Below are 18,037 nucleotides of genomic sequence, written 5' to 3' on the forward strand. Positions count from 1 at the left end.
GCAACATGGTCTGAATCTTCAGCCGAATCTGAGACTGACGAAGAAGAACTGACAAGCTTCCTCACACTACCAGTACTAGCATCTGTAGCGGAAACTGAGTCCGAATACGAGACAGATATCGAAAGCGAATCTAGAACCGAGTCCGAGCGAAGCCACGGATCCGTATCCGTTTCCGAAGGTTCTAAACCCACTGTAAGTTCTTTAATTTCTAGTATTAGCTTAGATAATTCAGAAAATTTAGTTCCTTACTTACTAAAGAAGTTGGCTAAATCCAACGTCCGAGTCAAGTCACTCCAAAAGGAGGTAACAACCCTTAAGGAAGTGACTAACTCGAGTCCTTTAACTGAGCCAGTTCAAATTAGAAATTCAACCCAAGTCCAACAACTTGAGGAAGAAAATTTCAATTTGAAAACTCAAGTTAAAGAACTCAAGAACATGTTGGAACAGTTTACTTTGGGTTCCAAGAATCTGGATATGATTCTTGGAAAACAGCGAGTCGTTTACAATAAATTTGGACTTGGATTTAAAACTAAAAGAAAATATAAATCCTACTTATCTCTTGTAAAAAGAACAAATAGGAAAATAGTCCAAGCATGAGTCCCCAAGTCCAAATTGATTAAACAAGTTGGACTTAGTCAATATTGGATCCCGAAGGATCAAATACACTACCTCGATAGACCATATCGAAGCTATGATCCAGGGGGAGCAAAAAAGAAAACGATCTTAATAAAATGAAATTAAAAATTTGAAATTAAATTAACAATTAAATTAAAATTCAAAATTAAATTAAAATTAAAAATTCAAAATTAAATTAAAATTCAAAATTCAAAATTAAATTAACAATTAAATTAAAATTCAAAATTAAATTAAAAATTCGAAATTAAATTAAATTAAAATTCAAAATTCAATTAAAAATTTAGAATTAAATTAAACTCAAAATTCAAAATTCAAAATTCAAAATTCAAAATTAATTCAAAATTCAACTTAAATCAAATAAAAATTAGAAGGAGGATTCAGAATAGCTGGCACCCCCAACTAAACTATCCGACTGGGTAACCCAACTCAATCTACTCGAAATGGGTAAACAAGAGTAGACTATCTGACAAGGTAATTAAGGTTAGATAAAATGGGCTAGGTTTAACTTGACCCATGGTACTGGTGAAGTTTTTGGATGATAGTACGTTAGGGAAGCTTGGGCATCACATGTCTAGGAAGATATGACTTCGACCTGGTGCATTTGGCCAAGTGGAACTGACCGAAGCTACCCTTAAATGGATCCTAACTAGTTAAACCAAGGTTTAGTATTAAGTTCAATGGGTAGGACTATTTGGAAAACCTCGAAGGCATGATTACTTTAATGAGTTCCTTGTGACTCACCATAGCCCAGAAGTTTATCCAAACAATGCTTACTTGTTGAACCCAAAGCTAAACTTGAATTTAACACAAAGTTAAACCAAACCCTTGAATTGAACTTCAATTTATCTCACAAAAAATTATAGGATTCCCTGATTGAAAATTTAGATAGGGTGAGATGACTAGGTAATTAAAATCAAACTCATAATTAATTCAAATTCAAATTAAAATCAAATTGATAATTAATTACTTTCAAAATTACCTTTAAAAATTATTTTAAAAATCTTTTAAAAAACTTAATTTCAAAATTACCTTTATTAAATCATTTCAAAAATATTTTAAAACTTCATTTCAAAATTATTTGAAAAAACTTTTAAAAAATTATTTTTTAAAACTTAATTTCAAAATTATTTGAAAAATATTTTAAATTATCTTTTAAAAATTAATTTCAAAATTATTTTACATTTTTTTTAAAACTTAATTTCAAAATCATTCTGAAAAATATTTAAAAAAACATTTTAAAAATCTTTTAAAACTTAATTTAAAAATCTTTTAAAACTTAATTTAAAAATCATTTTAAAATTCTTTGAAAACTTACTTCGAAAATCATTTCAAAAATTCTTTGAAAACTTACTTCAAAAATAATTTTTAAAAATCATTTCAAAAATTCTTTGAAAACTTACTTCAAAAATAATTTTTAAAAATGATTTCAAAATTATTTGAAAAATCCTTTGAAAAATTAATTTCAAAACCCTTTTCAGAAGTTATTAAATTCTTTGAAATTCTAAACTCAATTAATTTTTAAATCTTCAAAATAATTAAATGGTCACTTATTTGGAATTCTAACTTATATTTTCAATATTTTTAATTAAAGTAAACTCCATCTCACAGTTACTCATAAGCTGAACATGCTTGATAACTTAGAACAGGTGAGATGGAAAATTAGGGAAATAACTATTTTTTTAAGGCTTAAGCATGCTTATACTTTAGGGCTCTGATACGTGATTAAAATAAATTTTTCTCATGCTTGGACTTAAGGACCAACCAATTTGATTAAATAAACTAATTTTTTAGCTTCTCCCTCTTCTTCCTAAAAATTAAAAAAGCTCTTACTCCCATGTTTCCAACAATTGTTTTATTCAAGTTAAGCTAAGTGTATTTTCAACTTAAACTCTATTTTCAAACTTAGTAAACCTTCAAATCTAACTTTTTACAAATTCTTGCTAAGCTATTTTTACTTATCTAAAAGTATTAAAAATCATTGCTTTCAAAATATTTTAGCTTAGTTAAAAGAGACTTCAAATTTCTTTAAGATTTTCAAAATTTAGCTAAGTATATTTCAACAGTAACTAAGTTTCAAAAGTGGCTAAAATCATTCTTAACAGTCTACTACATATTAGCCCTTTTACACTTAGGTGAAATTTTTCCAAAGTCAATTTACCATTTATAAGCCTAATCTGTTTTTTCCAAAGAAAAATTAAAAATTGCTTGAAATTGACTTATTTTTTTGATAAATGGCAAAGGGGGAGAGTAGGAAATTCAAAAAGTAAAATCTATCTAATTAAAAAGTAAAAGGAAGCCCTGTATTAAGGGAGAGCTTCACAAAGCTTAAGTGTTAGCTTAAGTTATGCTTTTATTTGAATTAATATACTTAAGCTTATTCACTTAAAATCTTTTAATATACTTATGCATTTGTTTTATGCATTTGTTTTACTTAACTTTGAATTTGGGTTGCCATAATCAAAAAGGGGGAGATTGTTGGTGCGGGAAGCATCCGACGATCGAACCTGAGTTTTGATAATGGCAAAGGATTCAAAGTTAAGGTGTGTTGTGATCTAACGTGCTTGACTAAGTGTTTCAGGAAAGTCCTAACTGTGGTTAGGCAGGTAAAAACCCTAGGGGGTGGTAACCCTAGGTCATAGGGGGTGGTAACCCTATGCGGAAAGTCTTGGCAGGTCGAAGGCTTCAGGCAAAAGTCCTAGGGGGTGGTAACCGTAGGTGGAAAGTCCTGGTGTCGCGAACCAGGTGAAAGACTGGACTAGCCGGGAAGCGGATGTCCAATAGAAAGTCCGGAAGCTTCGAGTGCTGAGCATAAGTCCAGTCGATCTGGAGGATCGCACTGGCATCAGGTAAATCTCCTGAGTGGAGTAGGTGAGGACACGTTCCCCACAGAGGGAACAGTAGGCGTCGGGTCGACCTAGGGTTTCCGGTTGAAAACCCGAAGTCAGACTCGGACAGTCCGGAGACTGTCATTATCACATCTATTATGTTTTATATGCTAACTTTGTGCTGCAAGGTATATTTGGGATTAATGTATCTTGCAGGGACCAAAGTGCAAAGATTAACCTCGGATGAACAGTGTCTGAGGTGCCTCCATGGAGCTTGGAGACGCCTCGGGTGCAAAACCTGAGCTGGCTGCGAAGCAAGTTTGGAGGCGCCTTGAAGGAAGCCAAGGCGCCTTGGACAGCTTGATGAAGGCGCCTTGAAGAGGCTGGAGGCGCCTTGAACCTGATAAGGTTCGACCAGTTCAGCCCTTATCTCCGCGGCTGACTCAGCTCATTCAAGGCGCCTTGGTGAACAGTAGAAGGCGCCTTGAATGCCCTTTATAAGGGATCTCGACCAGCAGCTCATAACAAGAATTCCAAGCGATCCCTATACGCGATTAGCTGCTAACGAAAGGTTCCCGAAGTGCTGCGACTACTTTCCGACGACCCTGAGCTCCAGAATTCATATTCTCTAACTGTTGTCGGTATTTTTAATTACTGTTTGAATTTGTACGTAGATTGTAATAATTCTCGTGCTTATAGTTGTTGCCCACGGAAAGCGATCAAGGATCGCGGGCCTTCGAGTAGGAGTCGTCACAGGTTCCGAACGAAGTAAATCCACTGTGTTCATCTGCTTGTTCTTTAATTCCACTGCGTTTGTTTTTACTCGTACTTATTCGAAAATTGTGAAAACCGCGAACGCTATTCACCCCCCCCCCCCCTTCTAGCGCGTCTCGATCCAACAAATGTGTCTATATATATTATTTTTCTCATGCAATGGCTAGTTTGCAATGACTAGTTTGCAACATCGCGTTGCAACGGTTAGTTTGCAACGGTTAGTTTGGAACGCCTAATTTGCAACGGCTAATTTCCAACAGCTAGTTGTAACAGTTAATTTCCAAAGCTAGTTCATAACGACTATTTTGTAAAATTATAATAATAAAAATCACATTAATCGAAATGAGAAATACAATAATTAAAAATTACAATCACTCAAAAATATAATAATAATAGAAAATGAACGTTGAGTAAACAATTTAGATATTCCATCTCGACCTAATATCCTGACATAGACATTCATATATGATAAGCTGCTCCTTTATCATCTGCGAGGTGTCTTTGTTCAATATTTCGTACTCCTTCAACTTCAAGCGACGATTCTTAGCTTCAGATTTGGACAAGGCAGCTTTTGCCTTAATCTCCTCTACTTCGAGTTATTTTTGTTTCAAATCGACTTCGGACTTCTTCATGCTTATGTACTCAGTGAACTTTATGATAATATTGTTGTAGTTTATTGTCAGATCCTCCATGGTCGATTTTACTTTGTCTTTTCCCTTTCTTTTTGCTGCCTTTTGTCCCATTGGACGAGTATCTTCATCATCCATGATCCCGTCCGAAAGCTGAGTCAGATGGAGGCGAGCCTTGATGGACTAGAAGTTGACGGAAAGTTGCTGCGACGTCGGATTTACCTGGCACCCTCCCGAAAAGTTCGTACGAGCGACTGACGAAGGAAGGTGGTCAGGATGATTACACCGCGGCTCTATGCACACTCAGATGAGCCCACGAGTCGTTAGAGACCATAAACCAGGGAAAAAGTCCCCGAGTCAGGCCCTCCGACGCTCAAGTCAAGTACTTTTGCCCCAAAAAATACAAAGAAAGGACGAAAAGTAAAGACTAGTGAGAAATGACGAGTGAGCGTACCTGTATAAGGGACAAAGCATCCCTTTTTATATTGCAACTGATGCTTCTGGGACCCGGCAAGTGTCAGGAAATGTCGGCTGTCAAACTTTGTCTAGCGGTGAATAACATGTGGCTTCTCCTGATAGGCTGGCGACAGAACCAAAGTGTGAATGAGCACCGACTGTTAGTAAATTCCCTGATGCACTGATGATTCTCTGACATTCTCTGATATTTTCTAACGAGCAGTTGCGATTCTTTGGCTTGTTTGTCCGATAGTGCTTGGACTTTAGGTCTGCATCCTGACCTGCTTCGATCCACTGCTATCCATGGCTTATACGTTCCGACCTACCCGACCGATCTATTTCCTGACCTGCATTTGTCTACTGTAATCCATGGCTTGCACGTTCCGACCTGCCCGACCGATCTGTTTCCCGACCTGCTTTCGTCTACTGTTATACATGGCTTGTATGTCCCGACCTGTACGCCAGGTCTGTTTCCCGACCTGCTTTTGCCTATTGTTATCCATGACTTGTACGTCCCGACCTGTATGTCAGGTCTGTTTTGCGCTAAGGGCCTTCTTTCCTTTACCTTTACTTGGCTTGTGGGCTCAGTCCTCAGCTGTACCGTACCCGTGGGCCCTGTCCTTAACCGCTATCAGGGCTGGCCCTTGTCCGACTTATACTCCTATCTTTTGACCACCCCTCAGCTGAGACTTGGACCCTGACCATGTAAGCTTGACTTCTGACCAGCCACGGAGGCTGGACTTTTGACCTCCACGTAAGCCTGACTTCTGACCTCCACGTAAGCTTGACTTCTGACCATCCTGTGGTCTCGACTCCTAACCACATCATCTTACTGACCCCACGAACATGCACCGTATCAATCCAGGTCTATACTCACACCTTGGTTGGAGGAGGTGTTGCTTGCTCCCGACTTTGAGGTCATCGTCTTCTTTGTAGCCACAAAGTGATCAGCAGACTGTGGAGTAAACATTGGACGGTCTTTGACAATTCTCCACACATGTTCGAGATTGAATGCAACGCCATTATTTTCAGATCGATATTTTTCGTACGCAAACCTCAATATATCTTCGTTGTTGTGACCACTTCGATATGAAATGTAAATACTATTGTAATTTGCGTTGAATCGATATACCTTCTTTTGGATTGTATTGTGCTAATGTGACCGTATAACATTTGCACTTCTGGTGTTTGAATCTAGGGGAAGATTCTCATTGTAGTAGCTTGCAACACGTCCCCAAAAAGCATCCGCCTTTTGATCATTGTCGATTATTGGATCATCACTGATAGTGACAAAACTTCTCGCTAAGACCTCGTCTTCAACCTTTGTCCAACTTGAACGCTTTCTTGTACCCTCAGCATTTGAAACCGTTTTTTCTAAATTGACCATCTCAATTGGGGATTCACGGTCGGAAAGTTGAGTCTCTCGGACAAAAGTCAGAGTTACAGGTTCATTCGACATTGAATGAGTGAAAGACATACCAGTTGTGTGCGGGGTACCATATCCATGAACAACCGACGACGTGAAATACGGATGACTCATGTTTTGTCAATATTTGGCTAGAAGCGGTTGATATGGACCTCGAGGGGTATAATTCGGATGATTCATAGAATTTCCAAAACCTTGGACATTTTGAAGATTTTGTGGAGGAAACGACATATTTGGAAATAGATGTGGGTATTGATAATTTGGTGGAATTTGTGGATTTTGGGAAGATAATATTCTTGGAGTTGTTTGTAGAATTCAAGAAATTTGTAAAAAAATATCCTATTATTTTCATCCATTTCGGATAGAAAATAAGATGGTAGAAACTTAAAAAAATAGATGACGAGAATATTTAGAGAGTAAAATTGAAAGAGTAGTGAGTTGGAATGAAAATATATGTACATATTAATAGATACTTATAGATGAAATTTTGAACTAGCTGTCAACTAGCTGTTAAAAAATAACCGTTAAAAAACTAACCGTTATATTTAATTTTTAATTTTTAATTTTTAATTTTAAAATTTATATTTTTTAATAAATAAAATTAAAAATATATATATACACATGGGGCGTGCTAGCCCTGGTTTAATAATAAGAAAATTAAACATAATTAAATTAACATAATTAAATTATAATTTAAAATGGTTTAAAATTGAGTTTAATTTGAATTATTTAAATCTGATTTGAGCCTAAATAAATTATAATTTAAATTCGAGTTTAACTTAAATTACTTATGTCGGTAATTTGAACCTATTCATTCATGAATAATTAAATAAGATATTATGAATTTAAATTAGATGAATAGATTCGAATTCGATTCGAATTTAATTATTTTAATGAATCAAGTATTTTGATTAAACCCGACTCAAAAAGTCTAAAAGATAAAATTTGACATCCTATGTAAAGAAGTAAATTGAAAAATTATAATTAGTCAATAATTTTTTTTTTTAATTTTATCAAAATTTGACACTTATCTATTATAGTAATATTTATTTTATAATAGTCAATTCAATCATTTTCTAGGGCTTGGATAGGCTATGCATATCATATCCTGTGTTGTAGATAGTAGGGTTCGTTAAGATAATAGATTTATTTTTTTTATTTTTTAAATAATCCATGCACTAATCCATAGTAAGAATTTTATCACCACTACCAATCCTTATCTACGCACTTGTCAATTTAGACTCTTATTAAATTCTGACATGGGATAGTCGATTAGAATACGTCATGCACTTTTAAGTATGTTTAATTTAAAAAACAGCCCATAAATAATTATCTTTGCATTGTGCTTACTAAATTATAAATATGCGAAAATGGCCTCTTTTAAAAGTGTGACAATGACCCAGACAAGGACAAGTGTCAACTTGGCTCGCAAAGGTCGGTGGACGGTGAGGAACGAAGGTTGTGACTGGTCATTATTGTTGACCATGTGGATGTGTGGTCCACAACTTTACTTTCTCTAGATGGTAGCTTGGCCCAAATATTAATATATTTTTTATTTTGAAAAAAAAAATGTCTATGAACAATAAGTAATTCATTGGCTTATTTCATTGTTTGGAATGCTAAATTAAATTATTTGCAAATAAATCACAAATCACATTTTCTTCTCTTTTATAGTGTAGTGGCTTGGGCGGCCAATTCACTTGACCTTCCTTGTATGTTATTTTTAATATATATATATATTAACCCATTAATTTTATAAAAAAATTTACCGATTATGATGATAAATCAAAAAATATTAATGAAAGTTCATCCAAATGACCAATTTCTTCTCATTAGAAGAAAAATCCCTACAATATTTAGATTCGTTATCTATTGAAAAAACTTAATCATTCATATCTTCCTTATTTCATTTATATACCATGTTTGGTAGAATAATTACGTAAATAATAAAATTAATAATAATGATGGCAAATATTTCTAATTTATAATGTCCACAAGCATGGCACACGCCACCACCACCATGTGATCAAGTTGTGTGTGTGTGTGTTTTTTCCTTCAATAATTGTCCTTAATCATCACAATAATTTTGGAAGCATGACAGTTTGCTAACTCAACTAGAGGCATTAATTTCATAATTGTAGTCATCTGAAATTTTGTATCATGAGCGCATGGTTCATTTTCTGGACATCATGATTGAACACATATTTCAAAACTTTCATAAATTGTGTGACAAAATTCATAATTTTCTCTCATGATCTACATAATCACTATTTCTTCAAGGTCATACTGTCTTTCTCCTCTCTTCCACCTTCACCGGTTGTCCACCAGAATTCAAACTCTCCGTCTTGTCGCGAACCACAGCCACCGCTCTGACATCAACATCAGTTTGATCGAGCATATTGAGAGCCTCTTGCAGCTTGTTGGTTCTTCCATCAAGTTTCCAGAAAAGTAGTTTTCCAAGAATGGGGCAATTTATCTGATCTTGTTCTCAATTTCTTCACTTGTCATCTTTGGCAGGATCATTCAGGGCTTTCACTTCTAAGCTATATCACGTGGCCTAAATGTCAAACACCATCTAAGAATTTACAATCCCAATAAGAAATTTCTAAATTTATATCAGGACATCGTGCTCAAACATTTATAACTTGAGTGATTAATTCATTTAGCTTATAAAAGGTCTAAAATAACTAGACTATCTGATATAATCTACAATGCCCTCTTTAAGTTGTCGAAACAATCTCCTCTTCGAGTTGATTGTTTGGCATCTCTTCCACACATCTTGGACACATGCATTTAAAGCCATAATCTGCAAGGAGAGCTTGTCTTTCTTCGTAAGGGAGATCCTCGTCGATATATGAAATAGTAATCTACATAAATTGATCCATACATTAGGGTTTTGACAGTGCACATCAGAAATAGCAAAAAAACGATGGAAGAAAGAGTATAGTGAGTTGAATGTAAAGACTATCAGAAATAGCATAAGAAAGATTAGAATGTAAAGATGATAAAATTTTCGGTATCATATCTTTTGTAATGCAATACCTCCTCTCCTTCGAGTATTGGGCGCACTGCAATTATGACAGCTTGGCCATCTTTATCCTGCAATTGAAGTGAAAATTTTGCTAGTTTCATTTAAATGGCACAATGACATCTGGAAGGCAATGTCACGATGTTACAAAAAGAAAACTAGTACAGAGTTAGACTGTAGTTTTGCATCACTCCTTTAGCTAGAATCAAATTCAAAATGTCATGGAGTGGAACAAGACATCACCATGACCATCATTTCCAAGCTATTATCTAACATGCAGCAACAGAGAGACAAGTTAAAATTTCTCATTATCTTGGCTCGACTGTATCGTGGAGAGATTAATAAAGATCAATTGCACTTAGAGACTGTTCAAATATAAATCTTAGTCGAGTGACTGGTTCGATTAAAGAAATATCCTATAATCAAGCAAACAAACATGAACTTTTTGACCTGAATTCTAAGTTCTGAATGTCCAAATTTCTAAGTGTACACAAGTCCTGAGTGTCTTTGTGATTATGTGCAGCATACAATCTATTAGTGAGAAGTGAACATATAAAAATCATGAATATTGCGGCTTCAATTTACCTCTAGAGTAATTAGAACTCCAACATACCTCATCTCTTTTGAATGCTTTGGCATTGGGGAGGCAAGAATGATTCATACAGCTTTGTATAGGGTAGAATCCAGTGCCTGATCGAAGGAAAACAAGATACAAATATTGAGAAAAAAAAATCTTTGCCAAAAGCAAAAAACTGGAATTCATCCCACCATACCTTGACAACAAACAGAATATTCATCACCTAGAGACTCAAGGAATGGTCGTGTTAGTTTCTCAGCTTCTTCCTGCAAACATTTCTCTCTTAGTTAGAAGGATTGAGCCTTGATTTATGCAAAAGAGACACCTGCATTTGTTTACCTTGTCTGGAGAAGGAAGTTCATCAATGTAGATGAAATAATCCTCAATTGGTGAAGCCACAACTAGATCACTGTATTTCAAAAATTAAGGTCCATTTATAATGAAGCCATACTGGAAACATTTTGCAAAGAAATTGATAAAAGATGTAGACAAAAGCAATATACTGCCAATATGGAATAACTATTCAAACGGATGATGTATCCTTGAACAAGAAAAGTATCAATTATTGAAACCAAAGTATCTGAAGATGCCGTTACTCACAGATTATTCAGCTCAAACATGCCAATAATATGCCCATATATCTCAAGCGAAAATACTTGGTCTGGTCAAGGATAGTAAAAACTAGAACAAAGAACAATTAAATGAATAGAAACTTACCAAAATGATCAAAAACAGTTAATCAAGAAGTATCAGCATTAAAAGGAACCAATCATTTTAACCAACCAGCTTTACAAATTTCCAAGGATACAAGGAGCACATTCATCCTCAAAAATTGATTTCTTGAGAAGTAGTAGAGACTGCAAAAAAAGACATCGTTTAAGATTTATTTTAAGAGTTACGAAGAGCTCCATCTCTACTTGCACATGTATGGATGATGATCATTAACAGTTTAGCTCGTTGAAACTGCCTGACAGCTAAGAACTAAATACTTGGCAAACAATATAAGCAATCATATTCTACTGATTATCAGATCAACAGAACTGGCAAAGCAAGTTAATCAGAAACTACCTCCAGTTTTTTCGCTTTCCAGTACAACATGAAATTTATCTTAGCAAAAAAATGATAGGCACCTAATTAACTTTATTATATCATCCAATTAGCAAATAATCTGTCCTACAATTGATAGACCTTCAATAGCAGCAACTCTCTGGCAATTCAAATTTAATTTAGTAGAAAGGTAGCTCATAAAATTATTATAATAGTAGTATGCTTACAGTATAAGCAAGATCTCTTATTTGCATTCTAAACGATTGTTCATCAGATGCATCGACATCATCTGGCAAAGCAATACAGTCCCACCATCTGCAAAAAAAAGTTACTGACACTCAGTAATCAGTATCACAGATATTTCTAGGTTAACAGATTTCTATACTGTAAATAAACAAAGAACTATCACAGAGATTAAAGGAATGATAAGTCTCCTTGAGACAGCAATAGGTATTTGTACTCCACTAACCTACGTACTCATGACCACACTTTCACTGACATAGCATTCCAAGTTAACCAGCGCCCCATTGATCATGTACAAAAGAATTTAGAATCATTTGTGTCAAGACTTAGATTCAACGTGCTGAATACTTGCAGACAATTAATAGTATAGGATAAAATATGCATAGATCATGACATCCAAATCATTTTTTCAAAAGAACAATCCATATCAGGTAACCGAGAACTTTGTCCACGGTGGATTGTTGAAGCTTGAGCATCTTGTGGTCAATGTCAATGAAAGTAAGAACAAAGACATGACTAAATGGAAATGTTAGTCGGAAAATTAACATGCCCAGTAACTTCCAATACTGAAAGGGGAATCATTTGCTGTTTACCTAAAATGACTAATGATGCAAACAAGAAATCAGTTTCATATTGATTCTGATAGCTGTTCAATTTTAGGTGGCAAAGGTTTGATTTTTTGTTTAGTAGGAATATTTTATAATTTGGTAGTAGCTTAATGGTTATGTTTTATTTTGGTGGGAGTTCTTTGATTTGGTAAAGTACACTGCATTTATTGTGTTTCCCAACTAATGGTATTTTTTTTTTTCTAATTTAGTTGATATTGAATCTATAGGAGTGTTATTATTAATCTTTTGATTGTGAAATATTTTACTTTTGTGAATTTGTTTTTTGTTCGTTTAATGTGTGCCAACCTTATGTTATTTGAGAGTTCAATTTTAAGTTGCAACAATTGGTATAAGAGTCATTGTATTCAAATAGTCCATCTTCCATCTTTGGTTAATGCACCACCACCCTCCCCACAACTTCATCAATCCAACATCATCACCATCCATTGTGTTCCACCACTTCTCTCCACAAAATATCACACGCCACCTCCCCTCCATCTCTATATAGCAATTCACAAGGATTCAACATCAGATCCCATGCAAGCGGGTTGCTCGCCTAACACATGTGCTGCATGCCTAGGTCACACCTGTGCTGCTGACAATCATGACAACTATTGGCTCCTGCATGAGAGCCTCACGTTGTCTACAAGAGTACTTCTCTAAGACTACAAGTAGAACTTGCTCTCCTAAACCTAGCAAGCACAGCAAAACACTAGTTCTCGCTAGTGTCGCTTGCTATCAGAAGGCAGCCCCACATTTGCCTTTCACAACAGCAGCAAGAACCACACCTTCTCTGGCAACTCCCCGCCGCTCGCAATTCACTTACATTTTGCATTTGACACCACCTGACCAGGCAACACCAACCTCAGATGCGGTCTTATCTTCTAGATCCATCTGACCAATCTGCTTTCATGAGTAGTATCGCTGCCTACACACTACCCTACATCCACTGACTATGCCCAGGAGAAGTCACCATTGTGACACTAGCATTGTACGCCCTCTTCAGCTCCTTCATTGCATGATCCAGCCCAATTTGTTGCACTGGTTCTCAGGTTGCTGATCATTGACATCGTAACTACTTCGCAGTCGCGGCCTCACTTGAAGTTTGCAACCATGGTGAGCCCCAACACCATCCATAAAGTTGATCAGATTTGAGATTTTACCACCACTATTTACTGCTTTGTCCCTTTGTTAAGAAAATGAAAAAATGAAAGCAATCTGTTTTAAGAAAAAGGAATTACTGTAACCCTTGGGAAGAAGACAAAAAGAGTTCTGTTTTTTCCCACTTATATCCCTAAAATGTTTTCGTTCCCATTTCTATCTCTCCTTCTCTATTTTTGTTCCAGATAATATCCCTATAATTAATTGAGATACATTATTATGTCCCTCTTGTTTCCGGTTTTTTCCACTTATGTCCCTAAAACGTTTTTGTTCCCATTTATATCCCTCATCTTTTATTTTTGTTCCAGATATCTCTACCGTTAATTGCTCCGTTAATATCAGACAAAATGACATGTGATGTGCATGTGACTCTATTCTTCCCTGTCACGTGTTTCTATTCCTCTTCGTCACAGCGCGTCCTCGTTGCCACTGCTCGAATTCGACCTAACATTTCGCGACAAGAAATTCGGCTGCAAGTGGGGAAACTACGCGGCCAGTTTCTTGTCTCTCGTCGACTATCAGCCCGCTGATGATTCTACGAGCGGCTTGTTCTTCTTCTGCAGGTTTCACACGCTGTCGACGCAGGCCTTATACACCATGTTCAAGAAGTCTCTCATGGTGATGAGCAACTGCAACAGGTGGGCTCCATTCATCCTGGAGATTCTAGGGTGATAATATTTTGTTACGCCCCACACCAGCTCCATCACAACAATGCCTAGGCCTTCAACCTCTTTGTCCTTTGCAAGATCTCCAACGTGAAGAGCATTGACAAGAGCACGACACTTGCACTTCGTAGTGGAGGAGGTCATCTGGTCAGAGGGCAAGCGCCTAGTGGTGAACCACAACCATAGCCACGAGTCGACCACCCTAGACCGCACGAGCAGTCGGGGCGGCATCAGCACGAGGGAGGAGAGGGAGAAAGATTACATCAAGTTGGGCCTTCCAGTCGTCGGGGGGATCAGCGACGAGTTCGCCAGCGTCAAGAAGGTCGTCAACGCCGACCCCAACTCCCTTGTGTAGACCTGCGCTTCTCTAGGTGCCTATTTAACTAAGATCAAGCAGTTCTTGAACTCATCCAGTAGCGACGGGTTCATGAGGGAGATGCAAGCATTCGTCAAGACGAGAGAAGAGCAGGGGTGGGCGATGGAGCTGGTGAGGGGCGTCAAGGAATACTACCACCTTAGAACCTCCAGGACGAATGGAGCCCACTTGTTGTGGTTGTTCATCACTGTGAGGGACTTCCTAAACATGGTGGACAAGGTCTGCGTCAACAACGTATGGAATGTGCAGAAGAAGAACAAGTCGCCCGCAGAATCGCCGTTGAGCAAATCGTCGACGAGAGATATAAACCGGTGGCACAGTTTTTCCACTTGCCAGCAAAAGTGAAATGTGATTCAGCAACACGACGGCAGGGGTGCGTGATAGGGGAGAAGAGGAACAGAAACATGTGACAAGGAAGAATAGAGTCATGTGCACATCACATGTAACTTTCATCTGATATTCACGAAGCAATTAAAGGTAGGGATATTATATGGAACAAAAACAAAATATGAGGGATATAAATGGGAACGAAAACGTTTTAGAGACATAAGTGGGAAAAATCGGAAACAAGAGGGACATAATAATGTATTTCAATTAATGGTAGGGATATTATCTGGAACAAAAATAAAAGAGGAGGGATATAAATTGGAACGACAACGTTTTAGGACATAAGTAGGAAAAATTGGAAACAAGAGGGGCATAATAATGAATTTCCCGGGAAAAAAAGAGTGAAAAAGGTAAATAAAAGGAAAAGGGTTGTGGATTTGAGATCAAATCCAAGATTTGATCTAGTTCAATGAGCATACTTAATCCAATATAAGATTTGTTGGAGAATTGCAAAGACAACACTAAGCATCATTAATGAGAATCTCGTGGCAACTTCAGCATTAGAATCAATTCATATAATCCCAATAAAATCACATTTTCTCTGTACTCTTTTTACTTAATTAGGGTAAATATAAATTTCTTATATTTATTTTTTCTCACAATTTTTCATATATCAGCATAAACTCATAAAACACATAATCCGATCATAATTTCTTATTTGGTTTAATCATCGTACATAAAAAAAACATATGCATCTTTTACTTCCCCATTAGTTCGTTTTTAATCATCATACAGCAGAACTACCACAAGGTACATGATAGATAGGAGGCATAGATCTCACAACCTTTTGGAAGGTAATGCTTCTAATAGATATTAATTTTGCATGCACTTCCAAACCAGAAATAACATGTGCACAAATTCACAATTACATTATTTCATGTCCGAAAAACTTCAGTCACATTCTTGAAAACAACAATCTTTATATGCCTAAAGGTATTAGGAAAGAGACTTTGTTTTTGACAGAAGAATAAATCTTTATGCATTGCATTTCTTGATTGGTTAACAATTACACAAATTCATAATTATTAAAGGTGCTCGCCTAGTTGTGCCTAGGCACAGCCAGGCGAGTCTCTTGCATCTGTGTGTTCTTAAGCATGCACGAGAGGCGATAGGTGTGCTTGAGGTGCAAATTTTCTCATCTCATAGAAGCAAGACATACATATGCAAATCATGTCCAAAAAAAACTTTTTAAAGCTCAATCCATACCTTTAATTACCCTTTTAATTAATAACGTAGCATGCATGCAACACTTATTTCTCTACTTGTGAATGAAACTAAAGTTTTTTTTGAACATGTAAGTATAAATATTTAAGTAAATATTAAATAATTTTATTATAAAAATAAAATTTAAATAGTTTTTTGTTTTGTGTTGAGCTCCATTCCAAAAGAAGAATCAAGTTGAAGCATAAAAGACTAAATGATTTAGTTTTTATTAAGTATAATAGGGCTTTGAGGTGTCGATATGATGTGTCATGGTGTCAATCCTATTTCTTTGGATGGGATAAAAGATAACAATGAATGGTTGATGGAAGATTGAATAATAACACTGATGAAGAGAATTTCATTTTCCTCAAAAGAAGTAAGGGCAACTACATCAAAAGAAACTACGAGAAAATCTTCGACAAGTCAACTTATTGATGAAAAGGAGGAAGAAATCAATCTTGAGGAAATCAATGAAGATTCAGCCATACAAATCTGGTGATAATGATAATAATATGATGAGGAAGATTTTGATGATTTAAATATTGAGTTTTTTTTTTTAAAATTTGAATTATGCGTACAACATATATATTTGCTAATGAATTTTAAATTTATATTATTGTTTAATATTTTATGGACTATAATTTTGACAATGAAATATTTTGGCAAAAATTCTCTATGCTTGCGTCGTGCGCCTCAGCTCCCATAGCACCTATACACTTTTGGACGCCTCACACCTTAAATAACTATGCACGTATTGGCGACATATAACTCTACTTTGACTAGCATGAGATGTCCTCTATTAAACGAGTACAATTTGTCAATTTCACAAATGATTGATCCAATAAAATATATTGGCAAAATATCCAAATCAGACCAATATATACAAGAGCTAATCACATATTGGCATTACAAGAAAAGAAATTGATGGAAAAAATATGCCCCGCCACATTACATACAAAACGATCTTCCTTAACTAAACCAAATAATATTATAGTTCACATAAAATAGTTCTATTAAAAAATCCTCCTCGTAATTCAACCATGGAAAGTCCTCAAAACATTTCAAAAGAATTCTCTACCTACACCTTAGGGATAGAAAAGGGAGAAAAAAATCCATATGGAGAATAATATGAAATATTTTTCATCTGACTATTTCCTCGAAAGGAAGGAAAAGTGTGAGGATAACCTAAATTTTATGTATTGAAAACATATACAAAAAAATGGATTCGATAAAGAAAAAAATATCTTTTTGAGATTGGATTTGAATTTCATTGCGTGCAAAAGTGAGTTTCTTGCTAAAATCGAATAAAATAAAGGAGATCTGGGGAAATATTTCCACTGCCTTTTTCTTTCCTCCCTTATTTCCAAAAAATAAACTAGAGAAAAAATACCACTAGGAAAATCTTTGTCATCTTATTTCCTTGCTATTTTTCTTCCTGTGTAGGAAACATACCCTTAAAGAGAAAATTGAACAACACAAACAAGAACTAAGATTGCATGACATCAATTTTAAAGTTTGTAAATCAATTAAATCTAATGAGTACTAATTATTAGATACTGATTGCTACATTCATTAAATTTTCTTATGGCATCCACTTTTCAAGCGTCTATATACTACATATAAAATTTATTTAGTCATATTGTGGGAAAAATTATTATGATATTTGTTCATTTGACTTTCCAACTTATTTACACACTACTTTTCCAAATTGAAGGATATGTTCATTTGTTTGGTGAAATTTGAGTAGACCAAAACACAAAAGGAAGAATAAGTTGGACCAATTTTGGAAAGGAGGCCCAAAGAAAAAAGACATTCAAGAAAATTTTTAGCAGAGATTATTCCTATACTTGAAAACAGCAATTTAACAAAAGACAACGACAACTCATCCAAGTCAAGTTCTTCTTAACGGAGGAGATGATGAAACTATAAAATCAATTTTGAATGCAAGTTTTGAATTTGCAATCAGTTTTGGTAATTTGTTTATTTTAGGTGTTGA

At 35.5% G+C, this 18,037-nt stretch overlaps 2 protein-coding genes across 2 annotated transcripts in view; both read right to left on the reverse strand.

The window, feature by feature from the left end:
* Positions 1–6,176: 6,176 nt before the first annotated feature.
* On the reverse strand, positions 6,177–6,860 carry LOC122033965 (glutathione S-transferase T3-like). Its single transcript, XM_042593106.1, has 2 exons — positions 6,484–6,860; positions 6,177–6,402 (listed from the first exon to the last, which is right to left on the reverse strand). The coding sequence occupies exons 1-2, from the start codon at positions 6,858–6,860 to the stop codon at positions 6,177–6,179; spliced, it is 603 nt and encodes a 200-aa protein (XP_042449040.1).
* Positions 6,861–9,328: 2,468 nt separating this feature from the next.
* The window catches only part of LOC122033713 (histone-lysine N-methyltransferase ATXR2-like), a 32,825-nt gene continuing 24,116 nt past the window's right edge, over positions 9,329–18,037 (reverse strand). Inside the window, exons 8-15 of the mRNA XM_042592862.1 lie at positions 11,626–11,713; positions 11,160–11,208; positions 10,952–11,006; positions 10,691–10,760; positions 10,548–10,617; positions 10,388–10,464; positions 9,789–9,845; positions 9,329–9,613 (exon numbers count right to left, since the gene is read on the reverse strand). Coding sequence (XP_042448796.1) covers positions 9,467–9,613; positions 9,789–9,845; positions 10,388–10,464; positions 10,548–10,617; positions 10,691–10,760; positions 10,952–11,006; positions 11,160–11,208; positions 11,626–11,713 — 613 coding nt within the window. The 3' untranslated portion in view covers positions 9,329–9,466. The remainder of the gene's footprint in view (positions 9,614–9,788; positions 9,846–10,387; positions 10,465–10,547; positions 10,618–10,690; positions 10,761–10,951; positions 11,007–11,159; positions 11,209–11,625; positions 11,714–18,037) is intronic.

Source organism: Zingiber officinale, chromosome 11B, assembly GCF_018446385.1.
Source record: "Zingiber officinale cultivar Zhangliang chromosome 11B, Zo_v1.1, whole genome shotgun sequence".
Taxonomy (NCBI): Eukaryota; Viridiplantae; Streptophyta; class Magnoliopsida; order Zingiberales; family Zingiberaceae; genus Zingiber; species Zingiber officinale.

Coding starts and splice junctions, on each gene's coding strand:
- LOC122033965 (XM_042593106.1), bottom strand. CDS start 6,860: ATGAGTCATCCGTATTTCACGTCGTCGGTTGTTCATGGATATGGTACC. Junction 6,403..6,483: donor AGAAGTGCAAATGTTATACG/GTCACATTAGCA, acceptor TTCATATCGAAG/TGGTCACAACAACGAAGATA.